The sequence below is a fragment of the Callorhinchus milii genome, unplaced genomic scaffold (assembly GCF_018977255.1).
Source record: "Callorhinchus milii isolate IMCB2004 unplaced genomic scaffold, IMCB_Cmil_1.0 Scaffold13, whole genome shotgun sequence".
NCBI classification, from domain to species: domain Eukaryota; kingdom Metazoa; phylum Chordata; class Chondrichthyes; order Chimaeriformes; family Callorhinchidae; genus Callorhinchus; species Callorhinchus milii.
The window spans coordinates 4,889,259-4,912,155 of NW_024704754.1; the positions used below are offsets into that span (position 1 = coordinate 4,889,259).

Here is a 22,897-nt window from a genome sequence, read left to right on the forward strand (position 1 = left end):
CATCTTGAAATTACTAGTGGCAAAAGATTGCAGTATTCCCAACCACATTTGAGAAATTACTAATAGCAAATGATTCCAGTATTCCCAAACACAATTACATATCTATGATGTCCTACTCTGCCAAATATTTCTAAAAATACTATTTGGCAGTTTGGGTTGAAACTAATTGCAGCTTCTGTGTATGGCACTCATTCACTGTGGCAAGATTTTTAATTATTTAATTTTAAATACAAATATTCTAATTGTACAAGATTGTAAAAGTTGTGAAAAAAAAGTGCCAGTGTGATCATCATCAACTTGTTTTCTGGTATTGTTGTTTGAGTGCAATACATTGGGAACTAGCCTTGAACTGTACACTTAAGAAAAAAAAAGTAATTATCACAGTCAGATTTTGTGCCCTATTTTAGTTATTTTCAGTACTTGAATAGCCGCATTTGCATAGTAGGGTGACCGTAGGTCCCTGATTTCCAGAGACAGTCTTCGGATGAGCTATTGTGTCCCTGGGGCCAAAATTGCCCCGTTCTTGAGTTCAGCAACAAACAGAGGGAGAACAATAACATCATAAAACAGATTCACTCAACAACAACAACAACAAGATTCCATTTATAGAGCGCCTTTCACGTCGGGAGGACGTCCCAAGGCTCATCATAGAATCGCAGGCATTAATCTAACACGGGCTTCTCTAGTAACTGTCAGAATCAGCAATTGTTGGGGAGTTATTTTTTTTAAAAAAATATATGTCCCTGGATTTGGTTCACAAAGTACGGTCGACCTACACCGGTGCCCTTCGCTGGAGGGTACAGCATCTCAAGAGCACTTGTGTCAATGTTGGTCCGAATGCTCAGTGCAAAGAGGATTATCACTGGCTTTAACCTCAGGAGCGGTTGAAATGGGCTGGAGCCAACCAATGGCATTTTTTTTATTTTTATTGCAATCCTTTTAAAAATCCAATGTTTAAGTGCCTGTCCCTTTAAGAGAGGATGGGGGGGCGGGGCGAGAGCGTGTGAGTGGGCGGGCGCGCCTGCGCAGTGCTGCAGACAGCGGGCGCCCTCCGGTGGTCGCGGAGGGCAGGGGATTTCGGAGCGACGCATGCGCAGTAGGGGGGGAAAGGAGCCGGCGCCCTCTGGTGGCGGCCGGAGGGAGTTTGAAGCGGCGCATGCGCGGTGGGTGAGGAGGCGGTTGGCGGGCCATGGCCGCGGGCCGAGTGCGAGTCTGAGGGCCGCGCGCTCCCCGCCTCCTCACAGCGGCCCCGGCCTCCCCGCCGCCATGTCGGGCAAGTACTTCAAGGGGCCCGAGGTCAGCTGCTGCGTCAAGTACGTGCTGTTCGCGTTCAACATCGTCTTCTGGGTAAGTGACGGGTCCGAGTCCCCCGACAGGCCTCGGCCTCGAGTAAACGCCTGTTCCCGGCCTCTCGCCAGACCCCGGGCTCCCCCTCTCCCTCCCTCCCCCCTCTCTCTCTCCTCTCCCCCCCTCTCCTCCCTCCCCCCCTCTCTCTCTCCTTCCCCCTCTCTCTCTCTCCTCTCCCCCCCTCTCTCTCTCCTCTCCCCCTCTCTCTCCTCCTCTCCCCCTCTCTCTCTCCTCTCCCCCTCTCTCTCTCCTCTCCCCTCTCTCTCTCTCTCCCTCCCCCTCTCTCTCTCCCGCCCCCCTCTCTCTCCTCTCCCCCCTCTCTCTCCTCTCCTCTCCCCCTCTCTCTCTCCCTCCCCCCCTCTCTCTCTCCTCTCCCCCCTCTCTCCCTCCCCCCCTCTCTCTCCTCTCCCCCTCCCCCTCCTCCTCTCTCCCTCTCTCTCCTCCCCTCTCTCTCTCCTCTCCCCTCTCTCTCCTCCTCTCCTCTCCCTCCTCTCTCCCCTCTCCTCTCCTCCTCTCTCCCTCTCTCTCTCCTCTCCCCTCTCCTCTCCCCCCCTCTCTCTCCCTCCCCCCCTCTCTTTCCCTCCCCCCCTCTCTCTTTCCCTCCCCCCCTCTCTTTCCCTCCCCCCCTCTCCTTCCCTCCCCCCCTCTCTTCCCTCCCCCCCTCTCTCTCTCCTCTCCCCCTCTCTTTCCCTCCCCCCCCTCTCTTTCCCTCCCCCCCTCTCTTTCCCTCCCCCCCCCTCTCCCTCTCCCCCTCTCTCCCCCCCCCCTCTTTCCCTCCCCCCCTCTCTTTCCCTCCCCCCCTCTCTTTCCCTCCCTCCCCTCTCTTTCCTCTCCCCCTCTCTTTCCCTCCCCCCTCTCTTTCCCTCCCTCCCCTCTCTTTCCCTCCCCCCTCTCTTTCCCTCCTCTCCCCCCCTCTCCCCCTCTCTTTCCCTCCCCCCCCCTCTCTTTCCCTCCCCCCCCCTCTCTTTCTTTATGTACCCAAGATTTTGGCTATAAATTCAACTCGGTTTGGAGCCTAAACACTTTCGCGCTCCCCCCCCCAAAAAAAATGTTATCCCAATATTATATGTCTCTTATATGTTATTAATATTATTAGGAAGCCTTGTTGTGTCCTAATAGGATGCGTGGAGTCCAGTAGCTCAGTGGTTAGAGCACTCGCCACACAAGCGAGCGATCTGGGTTCAATTCCCGGCAGGGCGAAGCCTTTGGCAAGTTTCCTTACTCCGCATGTCAGATAATAATCCCTCAAGAAAAAAACCCAATAATAAATTGGTCACTTCAATCCACGGATGTGTGTGTGACGCTGCTGTGCGCAATTGGCTGCCGCGTTTCGCCCACAAAATAATACAGTCAATTCACTTTACAGTCTATCCTGTGAAGCGCTTTGAGACGTCTCGAAGACATGAAAAGCGCTATATCAAATGCAAGGATTATTACTATTGTTGCCTCGTTATATATGGGTAGTGGCAGAGTGCTGAAACTCTGGTCCACGCATTTATCACCTCAAGGCTGGACTATGGGAACTCTCTCCTCGTCGGCCTTCCCGCCCCTCCCTCCACACTGCAGGTCATTCAGAACTCTGCAGCTCGTGTACTGTCCCGCACCAGACACCGCGACCACATCACTCCCACCCTCGCTCGCCTCCACTGGCTCCCCATCCCCCAGAGGATTGATTTCAAGATCCTCATCCTCACCTACAAGGCCATTCACGGCCTCGCTCCCTCCTACTATCCCCCTACCTCCCTGCCCGTACCCTCCGTTCCTCTGGCTCCGGTCTGCTCCCCATCCCCCGCCCCAACCGCCCTACCATCGGTGGCCTTCAGCCTCTCAGCCCCGAGGCTCTGGAACTCCATCCTCCAGTGCCTTCGCCGCTTCCTCCCTTTCCTCCTTCAAGGCCGGTCTCAAGACCTTTCTTTTTGACCTTCAGCCTTCAGCTCCACTCTCGACTCTCTACCCCCTCCTCGCTCCCTCCCTTCCCTCCCCTCACCCTGACCATTTCCCCCCTGCTCGGGTCCTGACCCAACTGTCCTTTGCTTTGGGACGTCGTCCTGATGTGAAAGGCGCTCTATAAATGGAATCTTGTTGTTGTTGAGTGGATCCATTTAGGGTTTTTAGTGCTTTTGAAACTTTGGGAAACAGCTCTTCAATGGGGTAAGGATGAAAATGAAATGATAAGGATGAAAAAAGCAAGTTTTTTATTTAATATTTTTTGCAGGTTTAAATGACATTTTTTTAAAAAAAATTATCAAAGCTGCTTTTTTCACACATGGTAACCGCAAAAAAACCTGCTCTGCTCTCGTATTGGCCACTACTGTCTCTCCTCCTCCTCCTCCTGTACTACGAATAAAAATCCCAACAAAAAGAGAGGCTGTGAAAGCAGCAGGGCGGGGAGGTGTGAAAACCTGCTGAGATAGTTTCTGGGGGTTTATTCTATATTGTAAGCAGGAATTCCAGGAGAATGTTGTACCAGGTTGTTAACATAAGGCAAGGGGAAAGCCCTGGCTTGGTCATTGACACCCCATTACAAATTCTACTTTTAGTGAGACTGGTTCTTATCCAAGGTTAGCATTGAGTGATCCTCCGAAGTTGAAAATACTGATGGAAGTGATGCCTTGTGAATGAGCTGTTACTCTTATCTGATCCTAATTTTTGTTGATACAGTTTAAAAATCAGTAAACAATTAAGATTATTTTGCACGCAAACGGGATTATTATACAGAAAAAGGAATTATTAAAATCATGTTATAACGAAGTACTGTAGTTCAATATTCCCTCTAATTACATGCAGTAGTGGTCGTTCAATGAATAGCAGATTTGTCAGACTGTAAAGTGTGTTGCCTGGGAGATGAGCGAGTGCGGCATGCAATTCAATTTTGAATGACATTCTTTTCATGATCTAAAATGTCTAAATTTGGAACTTTGTTCTTTCCTTTTAATTTTTTCAGTCTTTTTTAATCATCACAATGTTTTGGTTCTATAAAGCTGATTGGTATTTTTTAATCTGTGTAATATTGGAACCATTTTATGTTTCTAATTTATCTGCAAAAAGTGGGCTTGAGTGAAATTAAAATGAGTAGCACAGCCTCCTTTTTAGGCAGTGTATTGAGACTTGCCGCATATTGTAAAGCTCACCATAACCTTGAAGTTCACCTTGGTACGAAGAATGCATATTTGTTGGACATCAATCTTGGTTCTTTAGTTTTAAGAATATGGAGAATGATCGTAATTGCCCAAATAGTGGAGTTTCTTTGAAGTACATTTTATAGCCGTATTGCTGTCTCAAAGGACACTTTGTTTAGAGACTCTTGTCATCTCTGTCAAAATATCAAGTCTTTGTGCAATAACCTGGGCTAATAGAAAAGTGAGGAATTGTTTCTCAAAAATTGTGGAGAAATTTGGCAAACTTGTGGAAAGTTGCGGGGAGTTGAATTGTTGCTGTTGAGGTACATTTTACTGCCAACCTACATTTTTGCAATTTATTGGTTAAAAACTAAACATGCAGAAATAGCATATATTAAATTGTTGCAACTTTCTTCTTTAACAAAAACTGGGTGACCCATTTGGGACGCACACGCCAGCGCAGGCCCAAAGGACCTGGAGATCCGCCAAAAAACAGCCACTCAGGACCAGTGTCCTGTCTGCGGGGCTCCAGGAGCTCACCACCTCCTGCCTGCACCAGACACGGACAGAGCCACGAGACTGCCGTACTTGTCTGTTGGTCCAGGCAATAACATACATAGCTGACGTGTCTTTGTCTTCTATCTGTCTTGCAGATGCTCGGAGCAACTTTTCTTGCAGTTGGTCTTTGGGCGTGGGCTGAGAAGGTACTTATGACACTATTTGAATGTATAATTCCTGGTATTAAATTGTTTGTACAGCATTCGTGCAAATGTGTGTTTCTTCATTTTTGTTTGGAGCATACAACTTCCTTCTAGACCAAATTGCACCATGTGTTTTAACAGTGGAAGAGTTGAGCACCAGATGGATAAAGGTTAAAGCACAATTTATTCCAGAACAGATGATTTGGATTCAGTTTAGGTAATATGTGAACAATCTGTTTTCACTTGAAAATACTGTAAGGAGCATGGCAAGTGATCATCCTTGCTGCATAGAATCTTTATTAAAATATTCAATGTTTTGTATGTTTGGTTTTGGGAAAAAATGTACAATAAACGAGTACTAAAAAAATCACTCTTAATGGAAATTGTAATATTCCCAGAAATTATCAGCATTGGTCAGATAGTTTTAAATATTAAATTAACACCACATGGCACTGAGATTGTCACTAAAATTGCATTCTTTTTAATTAATAAATAGAATATATCTTTTCATATTAACTATAGGGTATTCTTTTCTATTTTGCATGGAAGGATGAAGAGATGTTTTTGAGCCCTGTCTTAATTCAGATTTTGATCTACTTGGCATTGTAACTAACAGAAGGAATTTTTGCATTTAAAGTTTCATAAATTGCACATTTTTGATGAACGTAACAGTTCATTTTAAAGGTTCACAATTTTTTTGTTTAATGTTACAGTGGAATTTAACAAAGTACAATGAATGCCTCAACATTTAAGTCCTCCAATGCAGTTTAAAAATGACAAAGATGATGCATTTATTTCAGCAAATAGTTCCAGTGTTCAGAAGCGAGACCTGACTTCTTTTCTTTGTGTTTCTTCACAGGGTGTGCTTTCCAACATCTCTTCCATCACAGACCTGGGAGGATTTGACCCTGTCTGGCTGTTTATCGTAGTAGGAGCAGTGATGTTCATTCTAGGATTTGCTGGCTGCATTGGTGCGCTCCGAGAAAACACCTTCCTGTTGAAATTTGTAAGTTTTGGGAGAAATCAGTCGGTTTACATCATTATGGAATCCTGTGGCTTAGTGGTTAGAGCGCTCACCTCATTAGCAAGAGGACCTGGGTTTGATTGCTGGGCAGGGCAAAACCTTTGGCAAGTTTCTTTGTTCCACATCCCTCTGTTTACCCAGCAGTAAGTAGGAACCCGCTTGTTAGTTGATTGGCGGATCGCTTTTCCGGGGGTAATAATCCTTTAACATAATAATACTGTTGTGCAGAATTTGTGTGTTTCGCCCACAAAATGTACTGTCAATTCACTTTACAGTATATTCTGTGTAATTACTCAAAGACTTGATAAGGGGCTATATCAAATGCACTGATTATTATTCTCACTATAGTGAATGAATGGACGTAATACTCTGGATGGTTTGTCAGAAAGAAGCTGTAGCTAAATTGCAGCCTAATCCTTGAAGGAACAAATAAGCAGCAGTTAATGTACGATTTACATAAAATCTGATTGTAAATATATTCCACTAAAACACCTAAACTAGCTTTTACATATTTTACTTATTAAATAACCGTCCTCAGTGTGGTCTAGGCTATAATGTATCGAGGAGATAAGATGAATAAGGAGAGTTAAGAGGGACCTAATTGCCTCAAAATGCATACCAGAGTGATGTTCTTTACATTATCAGTAGATTAATCATTATCGTTTTTTGCTTTTATTTGTGAGTCAGTGTGTCATGGTTGAAAGCAACAAACAGATGGCTCTTGTGACGAGCATTATTGCTTGGCAGTCTGATTGTGTACGAATCATTTGACTGGCAGGGATAGCAGAATCTATTTAACTTAATGACACAGCAGCTTGTATATTTACTTAGCCTCTTGTCTGAGGCAGCAAGGATGGTGTTTGTTTGTCATGAATTGCTATGTTTCTATCTTTTGAATGGCAGTTGTGGGATGGGCTGTGTGTGTAGAGATTTTCCCTTACCAAAAGTGGGCTGTTAATGACATCCACAAGGACTTGCAGAACCTTAATTTGAAATTGTACTTTTCATAGCCAGTGCAATATTTTCTTCCTCAATTTCAAACTTCACACTTTTACAGAGATCAAAATGCTTTCCTTTGCTGCTTTGGAAACAAAAACTCCTTTTATTTCTGGGTCATTGTTATCAGTTGCCACTTTTCTTGTAACAAAATTATAGTTCTGGCATTCTGCATTTAAGAATGTTGGGAACTCATCATTTTGGTTAGGTTTAACGAGTAAAATTTTTGCAAAGGGCTTAATCCTGCCCACCACCTTAGGCATGTGGTTACCTTTTCCTTAGCACTGGAAGTATAAACAACAACTTACATTTATATAGCACCCCTCACACAGGGTAGTGTCCCAGAGCACTTGACAGTGGCGGGAGCACGATGCTGAGCCGAGGGGAGAGGTGACCGTAAGCACGGTCAAAGAGGAAAGTCTTCAGGCAAGATCTGAAGATGGGTAAGGAAGGGACAAGGTGGTGGGGATAGAGGAAGAGTGTTCCAGAGTTTCAATATTGCTATTGCAGCAAAGCTTTCCAGATGAAAGATTTTTTTTTGAACAAAAGCTGTGTGCTACACACAGTTGCAGTGCCTTGAACTGGCTCAGTGGAGATCGGCTTTGACTTGACAGCCTATTGGTACATAGTATTGATTTGTTTTCTTTCTTTACAGTTCTCAGTATTTCTGGGTCTGATATTCTTCTTGGAGTTAACGGCAGGAATACTTGCGTTTGTCTTCAAAGACTGGATCAAGGACCAGCTCAATTTATTTATCAACAAAAATGTTCAAGCTTATAGGGATGACATAGACCTTCAAAACCTTATTGATTTTGCACAGGAGTATGTAAGTAAATGAAAACCATTTTTTTTTGACATGAAGGAAAAGTGGCAAAGCAAGAGAGAGGTTGGGAGGCTGTAATTCTATGGCATTATTTTCTATCATGAACGTGGGCTTCTCGTATGTGCGTCACTGAATGTTTGCTCTTCCCTCTTTCCCCATTGAGAGGCACAGCAGAATTGTAAACTTTGATCTGTTTAAACTCTAATGACCTTTTCGCATCAGAATATTGTGAAATAGGTTAGAATTTGTGACACTCTTGAATCTCTCAAATGACAATTGCGTGTGAATCGGGTTCTGAGAGAATTCTAATACAACTGTATATTTATTTTACACAAGCACATTTTGGTGCTTTCACCCACTATTAACTGTCGGTTTAGGAAGGACCAAATGTTGTTAACCTTTACAATATTTTGTCTGTTTTCAGTGGTTATGCTGTGGTGCTCGAGGACCCATTGACTGGGATCTAAATATTTACTTTAACTGTACAGACTTTAACCCAAGTCGAGAGAAATGTGGTGTTCCGTTTTCCTGTTGTATCAAAGACCCTGCGGTAGGAATACTTCTAAATTGGACTTACATACTTTATAAGTATACTTTAAATACTTCTGAATCTGTGTATGAATGTCACTTGCTATCTTGTTCAGTAGATAAGTAAACTGGGATTCAACACTGTGATGGGATATTATGGGTTCTTTATTTAAACCTCAGTGGTTTATGTTCCTATGGTAATCTGCGCCTCTAGATTTCTGTATATTATCCAGACAGAAAAGGAATCATCACTTGTTCAAATATCAGTATATGTGACCCAACTCTGAAGTGCAAGGTAGCAATGTTGCCTTTTAAACGCACAGAGTCCTGTGTCCTGGAGACTCGGATGTTTAACGAGCAGTGATCCACATCGCTTTTCCCATTAAAGTACAACTCATATCTTCTAATTCCCTGAAAGAATCCTGGCACTGTCAGCTTTTTGCACAATGCTTTGACTACTTAACCAATGAGCCAGATTCAGTTATTCCAATAAAGAATTTGCATATTTATAGTTCCTTATCACATCATGATTTCTCAGAAAGTGGTTTGTAGGTCATTACTGTCAAGTAATTAATGAATAGATGTGCAGAAATGTTTTTAATTGCTATAATAATTAATAGTACTGTAATAATATCTATGTTTTTACTGTGATTTTGAGAGATTGTGCGGTGTGATCAGAAGATTTTATTGTCTGTAGGAGGATGTCATTAATACCCAGTGCGGATATGATGTCAGGTTGAAAATGGTGAGTGTGAATGATTCAATTTTCTTTAGAGGAAGGTAGAGGGGGAGGTCATACTTGCTTTACACACTTAGCGAGGTAGAATAAACAGAACAGACATGGTGGGAAACAGATGTGTGCATTGTTTGTTTCACAGGAAGAAATGTGGATCCGTGCAGATTGTATCAGATGTGCTTCTGCCGAAACACAATAAATTTATTTTGGCAGAGAACAAAATTTAGGGATTGGACTGTATCGCTAAATAGACTGAATGTTATATTCATGCAAATTTATTATGTTACGCTGTACCAATTAATTCCACTTCTTACCTTTTATTTGTGTTGGTTTTATTTATCTGGTTGTGTTTTGTTTCTCTCTGTACTCCTCATCGAGAGGTTACTGATTGGGAACAATATTTTATTTTTCAATCTCCACTCCATATCCAAGTTAGCAAAGGGTAGTGGGCTGAGCAATTTCCTGTACAATATCCCTTCACCTAATATCAGCAAGCACCCCTTATTGTAACTGTTTTCTAAGCAAACATTTCTTGTGTGTGTGGAACTTTGGATACTTTGTGTTTTGGATACAAGCCACTTGGAACTGAGTTGTAATAATAAATAATAATAATCCTTGCATTTGATCCTTATCACGTCTTCTAGATGTATCAAAGCGCTTCATAGAACAGCGCTTTGAGCAGGGTTAACTTCATTTCATGTCAGTCTCTTACGTCCTCAGCCTGGGCTACATTCAACTGTGGATCTCAGAAATCGAAAGGGTTGACATTGTGTACTTGTGTTGTATTATAATCACCAGTTCTTCTTTGTCCATAGGAAATAGACCAACAAAATTACATATACACTAAAGGATGCGTTGGGCAGTTTGAAAAGTGGTTGCAAGAAAACTTGATCGTGGTTGCTGTAATTTTCATTGCTGTTGCTTTACTGCAGGTCAGTGATTTATTTTTTAAAAAACAGGCATTAACAAAGTAAAATATAAGTCTGGTGATCCACAAAAATCTATATGTATTAATATCCCATTGCTGCTTTGTTGCTCTCGGCATGTTTTTCATGTTCTGATTGAATATTGGAGTTTATATCAAAATCTGGTACACTTACTTTGCTTTCTTTCAGATATTTGGAATTTGCCTGGCACAGAATTTGGTTGCTGACATTAAAGCTGTCAAAGCTAACTGGTAGAAATTTTGACTGGACATTGGCAATTAACACATACTGACATTTGGCAGAACTGAAATCTGCACAGCAGACGAAGATACACTGCAGAGCACTGGCCATGAATTCAGTTTCCTGTCATTACCGAGACCTGTGGAAAACAACACGAGAGCTGCTGTAGAACATTTAGATTTTTTGCAACAAACAAAAACCTTGTTAAATATCGTTGGTAATGATTTTAAAGGGATTTTTAGAGTTTGTAGTTAATGAATATTTCGTAATGTTTTTTGTCTTGTGTATAGGATGCCAAAATGTATTACGTTACTTTAAAGTTCATGTGGTTTAGAAGTTACATGGGGTTAAGGGGTATAATAATTGGCTGAATTGCAACGACTCTTGGTATTGTAATATGGGCTATTAAATAGTCCAGTCGTGTAGTGAGGACGTTTTGCAAGGTCAATGATTAGATATATGAACCAGTGCTGTGCAGTGGCCGATTAATCAGCCTGTACACACTCGAGTGTAAAAGCTAAGTAGAAACTGATTGTTTTTATATACATGTGGTTCAGTCTGTTGTTTTAAACTCACACTGTTTAGATGTGCCTCCTTTGTGGGTATGAGGTGGAGAACATCAATCATGTTTTACCTTAGCAACGTTTCAGCATTAACTTAAATTGTTTGGAGATGGCTTGTATTCCTGCAAGCGCTAATGAGATATATCGAGAGGTGGAAACTTAAGGAGATCAATGGTTATTCTTAAAATGGATCTGCAGGTGGATGCTACATAAGTGTTTCTAGTTTTACAATATATAAAAAACATAGTTTGCACCAAGATGCCTTTTAAAATGGCTGTGCAAATCTGTCCTCTCAGGAAGGTTACCTTAAGTTATTGTACATGGTATTAAAACACTATTGCTATCATACTTGGTCAAGATGCCAAGGAGCATAAACACCTGTATGTCTGTCTGCTGCTACTTTTAAGCTGTCATTTACATGAAGGTTTCTCATTACTGATCACTTCAGTTTCACATCGCTCGTTAAATCTCTGAGACATTTTCCTACATGAAGGGCTCTATATAAGTGCAAGTTGTTGTATTGGATTTGAGCATTGCTCTGCAGAGTTTATATTTTAGTTTAAACTTTCGTCTTTACCTGTAGCTTCCTTCCTTCCAGTTGTTAAAGTGAAAAAATAATAGGTTGATAGTAATATAAGGTCAGAGGCAACCAAGTTCATCAAACAAAGATGACCACATTCTTTATTCTTTTCCTTGCTATGTGAAAACAATGAATTACTTTAAAAAATCTGGGTATTGAAACATCAGCATCACATAATAGTAATAATAATCCTTGTATTTGATATAGCGCTTTTCATGTCTTCTAGATGTCTCAAAGCGCTGTAACTAAAATGAATTGACTGTATATTTTTGGGCGAAACGCAACAGCCAATTGCGCACAAAACAGTCATGGATTGAAGTGACCAATTTATTTTTTTTCTTGAGGGATTATTATCAGCGTGTGGAGTAAGGAAACTTGCCCAAGGTTTTGCCCTCATCCAATAATGCAATTAAGTTTGAATGTAAATATAGGAAATATTTTGAAATCATGAGTTGTATTAATTTAATACATTTCCACAGTAGGAAATGTAACATTAGGGAACTAGATTGCCAATTTTTCAGAGACTAAAGACTAAATGTCAACATCTTACTACTCATCTACAGTTAACAGACAGTCTTTGCTTGTTAAATTCCCAAATACATCTTCCTCTCCCATTCCCCTCTTGTTGCAATAACTGTATTGATCTTCTGTTAAAGCAAAACCATCTCTAAGCAGTAAACCGAGTCCTGGTGGTGTTTTGTTTTAGTCAGCCTGATGATTGAAAACCCATCTTTATATATAAAAAAAATGCAACAGTCTTTGTAAAGACCTTTTATGATTGTAATTATTCTGTTTTATATGCATCCTAACAACATGACAAGGAATCTGGTGCTGGTCTATCACAACGTCAGACCAAAAACTGTTCAACTTTGCTTTCTGTTATGGCAGATAAACAGCTCCGTTCACTGCAGTAAACTCCGGATAACTCGACCCTGACTAACTTGCCACTGCCACTTAAGTCATCATGCTATCAATATTCCGGCCTTATTTATTCATGTATTCATTCACACATATGCCTAACAACTCGCCACTCTGGATAACTGGTCACTGAGCCCCTTTTTCCTTGGAGTGATGAGTTATCAGGAGTTTACAGCATGCACAGCACACTTTTCAGGGCCATTGGTTGCAGATTGTAATTTGCGAGATGGATGCTATTGTTGGTTGAGTTACCTCAGAATTCCTTCGGAATAACTACTACTTAGCCACACAAATTCCTGAATCCTTGGAGTATTGTTTTTGCAAACTAACACTTACGTCCCAGTCGGCTTTTCTTCCATATATTTGGGTAGGGAGAATGAACGGTGGTCGTCTCGGGCCATCGTAAAATACAACCTGCTTTTTTCTAATCCATCTTGAGGTTGTGAAATGCACGTTCGTTCCGACTGAGAATGTCAGTAACTGTTACGATCTTTATCGCACCTCCGAAAAAGAGATGCAAAAGAATTTGATGTAACTCTTAAAATCATTGAAAACGATGTACAGTGAGTAACAAATTGTGCTCCGTAATGGCTTCATTTTGAAGCTTTTAACAGAAGCTTGGTGCAGTGCAAGTCATTTCAGCATTGTATTGCAAGGTTGTACTCTTAATTGAATACAAATAATGAATTCTGGATGTAATTCATAATTCTGCTCCTTTCATTTGCGTTCCAGGCACCTAACACTATTCATTGTCTGGTTGAAGGGGTTTAAATTCGTATCAGGGCTGTGTTTGACATACTTTTACACAGTATTAATAGTTTTACAAGAACATTACACTCGTTATCCTGTTGTATGGTGTTTTTTTAACTGAGAATTCCAGGTGAATGAAGCCTCTGTGATTATCAAACTTTGTGGCCTACAATAAAGCTGAAAACTTTAGTCCCACCGTGACTCAGACCTGTGTCGGGGTTTCCAGATTTCCTTTGATGTTGATGAGTTAATTAGTGTTGGCATAAAGATGATTGCTTTGTGTACTAGGATGATAAGTGAGAAGAATTTTATTACAGTATAGATTTGACTTTTATAACTCCATGTTAAACAATAAAACTTTTTATTTCTCAGTTTGTGGTGTTTCTACATTGCCAGATTTGCATTTACCTCGCACTTTGTTCAAATTTGCTTAGAGACTGAAAGTAGCCCTTCCGAGTATTGTGCACACAGTTAATGGTATTAGTTGTTGCACATGAAATTATTTAGGAGCTGACCAAATGTACCTCAACCTCCTGCAAGACTCCAGTGATGATCTCTGTGGTCAGTCTGGATGTCTGAACAGACCCCAATAAATAATAAAAAAATTTGGAAAAAAAGACGCCAACAGCCTGGAGATATTGGCATAATGCACTATGCTGGCTCCATGCCTTCTGGAGGCATTAAAACTGACCCAAATCCGCAGGATAAAAGATCAACAGCAAACAACAGCGAATTACATTTGTAAAGCCCTTTCACATTAGGAGGATGTCCCAACGCGCTGGACAGTCAGGGATTTGGATGCAATCAGGAGTGGAGGGCAGGTAGGGTAGGGGTAGGAGGGTGGCTGAAGAAGTCCTTGAGATGAGGGAGCAAGGTGAAGGACTGGGATTGAGTTCTAAATGGTGGGGGCAGAGGCTGAAGGACTGATTGCTGATGGTGGGGCTGGCTGGGTGGGAGATGTAGAGCAGGCTGGAGCCTGCTGGAGCGAGAGGACAGGTTGATATGGAGTTAGCAGGTCACAGAGGTGGGAAGGAGCAAGGCTGTGGAGGGCATTAAAGATGAAGATAAGGATTTTAAACTGGGGGATGGGAAGCAGGGCAAGGGTTGGGGTGATAGGCTAGAGGAGAAGCTGTTTGTAGAGACAGGATGGAGATGGTGTGGGGTAGGATCTGAACCAGTCAAGTAGAGAACCATGAAGGTTGAGGTGAGGAGATCCATTGGAGGAGAATAGAGTGGTCAATGGTATCAAAGGCAGCAGAGAGGTCAAAGAGGATAAGGAGACAGAGGGAGACCTGGTCACAGATGGACAAAATATCATTTGTCACTTTGATCAGAGCTGGTTCTGTGCTGTGGGCAGCACGGAAACTCAATTGGAGGGGTTTGTAGAGGGAGTGGCAGGACAGCAAGGGGTGAAGCTGGGAAGCAACAACTCATTCCAGGAACTTGGAAAGGAAAGGGAGGTTGGAGATGTGTTGATAATTGGAAAGTAGAGATGGGTCCAGGGAACGTTTTTCGAGCATATGGGTGATAACGGCTGTTCTTAAGGCAGTGGGAACAATACCAATGGACAGGGAGAGGTTTATGATGTTGGTGAGTAGGGGAGGCAACGAGGTGGAGCTGGGAGGTTAGGAGAGGGGTAGGAATGGGTTCGAGGGAGCAGGTGGTAGGTTTCATATGGGTCATAATGGTGGCGAGAAAGGAGGGGGAAACAGGTTCGAAGATGTGGAGGGAGGGATGAGTAGGGACCGGAGGGGAAGATGGGGAATTGGTAGCAGTTGGAAGAGCAGAGCTGGCTGAACGAATCACCTCAATTTTAGTAAATGCCAGGCTGTTTTTTTAACCATTGGGCATCTATATAAAATTCCCTCTTAATAATATTAATAATCCTTGCATTTGATGTATCGCCTTATCACATTATTGAGATGTCTCAAAGCGCATCACAGAATATACTGTAAAGTGGATTGACTGTATTTTGTGGGGGAAGGGATAGGATACTGGCTTCGTGCTGATGATAATCGTCTGTAAGTTAAGTTCCAGTGTAAGTTGGCAGAAATGCTGGTTGGGGATGTTCTCATCATGCTTGTCGGGGTTGGATTGCAGATTGTCGCAGTGTTGTGCGGTGAAGGTGCATTCACGGACTATTAAGATTGGACAGCAAATTCCAGCCCCAAAATGTCCCAAGGCCTGTGACCGATTCCTCTCCCTCCACGTTTAACACGTTCTCACTTGATTGTGGTCTTTGATGGCTGGGAATCTTCATATTATCCTATTCTGTGTCGATAACTGCCAGGTTTGTCTTTTTTTCCCTTTTGGTTGAGAAGCATTAATATAACATGATGGACTGCCTTGTTGTAACTGGCACAGCACAATTTAGTGTCAGTGATTGATGCTTTCCTCTTCACTTCATAGACTCTCCAACTGGTACACACTGCACTGTTCACTTATGAAGTGTCATGTTTTTTGTTATGGAGACAGAATAGCCTGTGAAATGGAAATAAAAATGAAACAAAGAAAAAAATATGGTTTTAGATAAAAATAATCGGTTGGGTTGTAGTTAAGAATACAAATAACAATATACAACCTCTTTCACAATGTTGCCAGCAAAGTGTTTTTCTAACCCCAACTCCTGTGTGTTCCTACCTCAAGGAAAATGTTCTTTAAACGTTTGTATTCAATTGGATTTTGATTTGTTTTCTGTAATGCATTTTCCCAATTGATCGAGATAAATGGAGAGAGAGAGAGCGAGTGTGTGGGTCAGCGCAACATCTTTTACAACATCAAAATGCAATATTGCTCTAAAGCTGGGTAGAAATTACATTTTGTCAATTTTCTAAAACGAATCAGCCATTTTTTTTCCTGTTAAGTTCGCTATTCGTTTAAGATTTATTTTTTTTCCCTTTGCTTTTGTCTACCAAGTAACCCTGGCCCTGACTGCAGTTTTGCAATGCATTGAAGCCCTTCTGGTTTGTGTTGTGTTTACGTTCTTTCTGGTAAGGCACTTTATTTTGATGCCTTATGTAATTTGATTTGACTTTTCGGGTGTGGATTGGATAAAGAATTCATGACTCGATCCCAAAGGATATTTATGGAGTAAATGGACTGAATTGAGCTTTAAAAAAAAGTTGTTCCCTTGTGACCCGCTGAATAGAGAAAATGATACTTAATGAAACAATTTCCCTTTATATACTGACCGTGGGAATATTCTTATAGTTGATGTTTTGTCTTCAGTAAATATAAATAAATAATCCTTGCATTTGATGTCGCGCCTTATTACGTCATTGAGATGTCTCAAAGAACTTCACAGAATATATTGTAAATTGCATTGACTGTGTATTTTGTGGGCGAAATGCAGCAGCCAACTGCGCACAGCAGTGTCCCACAAACAGTCCTGGATTGAGTGACCAAATGTAATTGTTTTTTGGAGGAATTATTACCCCCGGAAATAATAACTACTGAGAAATAAGCTTATTTCATAGATCCAAATCAAGTTAATTTTCCAAAACACACCTTGGTGTGTTTCCAGTCATCGCTTTGACAAAATTATTAAAATTGTCTTACTGCTATTTTGGGTATCATTAATTAAAATGATATCAATGATGCCAGTTTTACATTAAAGCTACCTATCGCCTCCTGTCCTACTTGAGGTCAGAATTATGGCATGCTGCTATATTGAGATATATTTTCTATGAAGGAAATTGTATTTATTAGGCTCTGAAAGCAACACAAGCAGAAAATACAACCCTTAAAAACGATATTTAAAGCCCCCCTTGAAATTTACTTAACTTTAACAACTTAAAAACACAGTCTCATTTCATATCAGCTAAAAAAAATCTTTTTTTTTACCATTTCATGACAGAAGAGGGAGACATATTCCACAGAAAAGATAAATGGCACAAATTGACCTATTGAACATGTTCAGCTTTAACGGAAGCCAAAGCAACAACACTCTCAAATTCAAATTTGAGGCTTAGAAATGAGCACAGAAGGCCCATTAACCCATTTCTCAATTTACTTTACAGTATATTCTGTATTATTATTGAGCTCGCTCCACCATGGATCCTACAAAGCGTCTGCATCTCTCCTATCATTTCTCCTGTGTGCAATTGGCTGCCGCGTTTCGCCCACAAAATACAGTCGCTACACTTTACTGTATATTCTGTGAAGCGCTTTGAGATATCTCGAAGGTGTGATAAGATGCTATATCAAGTGCTATTATTATAATTATCACTCTGCGACGAGAAATATTTCTTTGGGCCTAATTGTGCTCATTATAGGGTTAATCAAAATGCTGCATAGCATCAACATGTGAACTAACGTGATGTTACAGGTAGCACTTCTATTCTGCTTCTAGATAAAAAAGCCTGGAAGGTTTTGCTAGTGTAAATGACCTGTACAAATTTTGCTTTTGTTTTATTGAGAAGTTGCTGTAGAGCGTAACAATCTCTTCCCATCTTGTTTCCACTTTCAATGGAAAGTTATTCGGTGAACTCTGTTGCGTTCACTGAATAACTTTGGGACATGACACGTCAAGCGTCCGACAGGATGGCAAACTGGATGGATCGTGGTCTTCTTTTGCCAAGAAAATTCTTATGTTTTTATGTTCTTAAAGCTGGTTAACTTTCAAGACGTGTTGGTCACCTTAGAAAGCGTTGGCCAAAAAGTTAAAATTAGCATTTTGCAGTGAGAGCTGTACTGAACAATGTGCATCATTGCCAAGTGACTCTTCCTTGGGTTCAGTGTTAAAGTTTGTGCCTTAACTCCAGGCAGATTTTTACTGTGTTCTGCTTCAGAAATCCATTGAGTAGATAAAGAATTGCAGACGCTTTGAAAAAAATTTACCTTGAAGTACAAAACTTCACAGGCCTGTTTCAACTCTGAATCTTGCTTCTGTCATGAGCAAAATTCAAATCTAAGGCTTTGTTGAAAGCTTTTTTCCCCATTCTGGAATCGCATTTGCTGACAGAAGAAAATTTAACTCCAGGTGGAGGTGTTAATCAGTATGTCGATAGCTTGTCTTTGACATGCTCAGAATGATTTATCTCCAACCTGACCGCTAATCTTTCCTGACAGTGTTCCTTTGTAGTCGTACTCCGTTTGGTGGAGATACTTTGATGCCTGCTTCTTTTGTAGCTTTTTCTCCGATATTAATCTGTGCATCTGAACCATTGTTTCACATCTCTCCACTTCACTGGAATTGTGCCATTTTTGGGGGGAGGGCCTTTTTTTAATGAAAATCCTAACTCCACTGATTTCTGGTTCTCTGAAGAGTCTATTTTTGTTAAAATAATGTCACGTTGAAGTAGTTGGGCCTTTCAACAAAATGTACCTTTAAGTGCATTGCCCTTCGCCACAGTTAAGAGCTACCCGGCGTGAAGGGCGCTATATAAACGTAAGTTGTTGTAGATGAAGAGAGAACTTGCCCACGACAGTTCATTGTGATACCTAGGTTCGAGTCTGTGGCCATGATTTTGTTTGGACAAACTACCTGTTTGCGATATTCAGCTTAATCTTTCTGATATGATTCTAAAGGGACTGGATCATGTAGACCACAATAACCTGTTTTATCTTGTCCAGAACAGTAGAACCAGAGGACATAGCCTGCGATTGAACAACAACAACAAGATTCCACTTATAAAGCGCCTTTCACGTCAGGAGGACGTCCCAAGGCGCTGCACAGTTGGGTCAGGACCCGAGCAGGGGGGAGATGGTCAGGGTGAGGGGAGGGAAGGGAGGGAGCGAGGAGGGGGGAAATGATCAGGGTGCAGGGAGGGGAGGGAGGGAGCAAGGAGGGGGGAAATGGTCAGGGTGAGGGGAGGGAAGGGAGGGAGCGAGGAGGGGAAGAGAGTCGAGAGGGGAGCTGAAGGCTCGGTCAAAGAGAAAGGTTTTGAGACCGGCCTTGAAGGAGGAGAAGGAGGAAGCGAAGGCACTGGGGGATGGAGTTCCCCCAGTGAAAGGGGGTGAATTCAAAACAAATCTGCGGAAACCCTATTTCAGTGAGCGAGTGGAAAACATATGGAACAGGCTCCCTCAGGAGTCAGACGGTGGAAGAAGAAAGTGTCAATTCTTGGCCTACTTTCAGTCTCGCAACTCTTACGTTCTTATACGCTGTTTCCATTGTACTTTGATGTGTTTCAGCCAGAGACCTCGAATCGCATTATCATCCAGTTTCTGTTCCAGGTGATGGTTTTTAGTCGGTCCTTTTGGATTGCGATCTTGCATTTCTGTAGTGATGCTGCTTACAGCGTGTGTCTGTTTCCTGTTTGTGCATTATTGTGTTATCTCTCCCCACGTTATCATTGTTCTGCCTTCTGACCCCGGCTCTGGTTGTATACGGGGACAGAATTACTGGTGTGACAATTTTGCACTGCACTGCTTGACATTTCTGACACTGATGGAGCGTTTAGTTACCCATTTGCCTTCTTTGTCTATTATTCAGGGAAACCTTGTTTGCTTTCTGTGCGGTTGAATAATGGAAGACGGCATCCATTTAACTTGGTACGGTTGTAAAGACACAATCCATTAAAGGCTGTAAAGACACATTCCAAAGCCACGTGTGTGCAAAGTAACACAGCAACAGTGCAAACTAAAGGCTACAGATGACTGATTGAAAAGTGTTAAATCCTCGGCTGGGAATGCATTTGCTCTGAATGATTTGAGTTCCTGCTTTTTCCTACGTTTCGGCTGTTTTTACTGTCCTTTATGAATGCTGTTCTTATTTGAAACAAATCGTGCGTGTTTGTTCCGAGATAGCTCCCTCCGCCCGACATCTCTTGTTTTACAGCGATTGTACAATATTGGATTTCCAGATTATGTTTTGAAAGCTTTAGATTCCGTATGTTGTTTCCACTGCTCTCCTTCCCACTCGTAAATATGCTTGTATTTATCTGCATGGTTGTTTGCGCAACATTGCTCTGTGCAAATTGACTGCCCCTGCATTTACCTGAAGACAGACACTGCAATTTACAGTATATCCTATCAATCCTCCTATATATCCGACTATCTGAAGTCCTGTAGTTAGAGTACTTGCCTCTCAAGCGAGAGAACCTAGGTTCGATTCAAGGGCGGGGCAAAACCTTAGGCAGGTTTCCGTACTCCACTCGCCTTTGTTTACCAAGCAATAAGTAAGAACCTGGTTGTTAGTTGATAGGCGGATTGCTTTTCCGGTGGTAATAATCCCTTAAAATATAATAATAATTTGATTACTCAATTCACGACTGTTTGTGAGACTATTCTGTGAAGAGCTTGTGATAAGACACTATACCAAATGCAAGGATGATTATTATTATTATTAATGCTCAGTTTCCACTGTATTTGGTTCATGTACTCACTTCCCTGTTCATTTGACATAGCTAGGTCAAATATTAAGCTCTAATCCTTCACGGTTACAGTCCTCCTGTATTGTAGGGCTGTGAATGTTTTCTGTTTTCCCATGTTAGGATTAATTTGTAATAAACTGACTGGAGAATGAGGTTGTACAAAGACACAAGGAGCACAAACCGAAGATATTATTATGTCAGGAGCTTTCAAATGTCACAAAAAAGGAGAATCAACTTCAATCCATTTTAGATATATTTTGATTTTTTTTATCAAAATAAATCTGTTTCAATGGAATAGACCTACTTTAAGTTGTAATTGCCTTTTTCCTTCATTTATAGTGAGGCTTCAGCATTTATTTGTGAGTATCAATTCAGGGCGATTGAATGAAATGCAATAGCTTGGAGCGATTTGCTTTCTACATTTGGGGAACCGCCGTCAATGTATAATATACATAATATTAATCTCTCTATTTTGCTTTCTTGAAATGGACAATGTTCAGAACTGTTTATAGTGATGGTTTTGTCACGGTGGGAAGATTCTGTGAACAGAATGTGTAAGTATGTTAGACTGAGCAACTACCTCCCACCCAAATTCCCTTTGCTTCTCTCCCTGTTTTCAAAACCTTTTTGATGGCGCTCTCGACTGTACCTCTTTTCAACCCTGGGTTTGAAATGTTGGGAGAAAAGTTTTGTTACTCCACACGTCTCTGTTTACCTAGCAGTAAATAGGATCCCGGTTGTTCGTCATTCGGTGGATTGCTTTTCCGGGGGGTAATAATTCCTTCAAAAAATTAAAATAATTTGGTCACTCAATTCACGACTGTTTGTGGGACACTGCTGTGTGCAATTGGCTGCTGCGTTTCGCCCACAAAATATACAGTCAATTCACTTTGCAGTGTATTCTGTGAAGCACTTTGAGATGTCTCAAAGACGTGATAAGGCGCTGTATCAAATGCAAGGATTATTATTATTATCTTACGTGAAAGTGCTGTATAAATCCGAGTTGTTGTTTGATGCTTCTCAGCAGCTGTTGCACCACTTAGTTGATGGAAGCCATGCTCACAGTGTAAGGACATTTTTATTGTGGTGATGAGCGCTGGAGATGGGTCTTGCCACATTGCACTTCCATCTGATGAAATGCGTCTCATTGTATTAACGGCACGTTTTAAACTATGGCTAAGGTTCAGGGTGAAAGCATCACAAGACGACAGCTCAGGTGTGACAAATAGATGGACACTCTGCTCCCTGCCCAATCTTATACTTCGCCCGTAAAGTACACAGTCAATTTACTTTACAATATATTCTGTGAAGGGCTTTGAGACGTTTCAGCATGATAAGGCGGTATGTCAAATACAAGGATTATTATATTATATTTTCCGAATGGCTTCTCTTCCCATCGTTGCAAATGATTGCATCGCGTGAAGCACTTGATGCGTCTCCCAATCCCACACTTTCGCACAGAATGGGGAATGAAGAGGAATCGGAGATTACATTGTAAGTGAAAGAGGAGATGTATTGTGTTTAGCCAATTTGCTGTTGTATTGTGTGAGTATGCCAGGAACATGGATATCACCGCTGTTCACATTGGTAGTTTTTGGCTCTCTTATTCAGAAAGAAATGAACCAAAGCAGCGTAACGTGTCACACGGCTGTTATAGATAACCTGACAATGGAACATGAATTATACCGTAAAATTTATTCAATATGTAAAAAACGCAGATGCTCCCGTTTCCAATGTTAGAATGATAACGGAGGTAAAGTGGTTAAATATTACACCTTCATGAGTTTGGGGCTGAACAGATGGAAAGACCAAATTAAGTTTGATTCGCAATTAACACAAAGTCGATGGGTGACCTCAGCGACAGCTCTATCATACCCGAGGTGTAATGTGTCCTGGTGAGACACGAGACAAGCCATGTGTTCCAACAGCTGGAACCAGATTGTAATCTTGTAAAAGTCTGGATTGCTGAGCAGGTGATGGAATGTATAGGTACATCAGGTGTCAGTGGCACTGGATTCAGAGGAGAATGTGACATCATTACTGTTGTGCTCGATAGGACATTGAACCATAGAAATGTACAGGCCGAGGTGAAAGGCCATCAGACCCATTGTGTTTGTGCTGCTCTTTTGAGAGAAACCATTTCAGTCGCAGCTTTCAAATTAAGATTGGCCCAGTATTGTCGACCTTTAACCAGTTCAGTTCCTGTTCCAACACCAACAACAAGAACTTGCACTTATATAGCGCTCTCCACGCCGGGCGGCACCTCAGAGCGCTTAAAGTGTCCCACGTTCCATTCTTTGGGGGAGATTTTTCTAATAGCAATAATAATA

The 22,897-nt window shown here is 41.6% G+C and overlaps 1 protein-coding gene across 1 annotated transcript; it reads left to right on the forward strand.

Annotated features, from left to right (window-relative positions):
* The first annotated feature begins 1,171 nt into the window (after positions 1 to 1,171).
* Positions 1,172 to 13,625, forward strand: tspan17 (tetraspanin 17). The gene is made up of 8 exons (XM_042339964.1): positions 1,172 to 1,347; positions 5,120 to 5,170; positions 6,027 to 6,173; positions 7,843 to 8,013; positions 8,435 to 8,560; positions 9,236 to 9,283; positions 10,090 to 10,206; positions 10,390 to 13,625. Exons 1-8 carry the CDS (start codon positions 1,267 to 1,269, stop codon positions 10,453 to 10,455), a joined length of 807 nt encoding a protein of 268 aa, XP_042195898.1. The 5' UTR covers positions 1,172 to 1,266; the 3' UTR covers positions 10,456 to 13,625.
* The last annotated feature ends 9,272 nt before the right edge of the window (positions 13,626 to 22,897 follow it).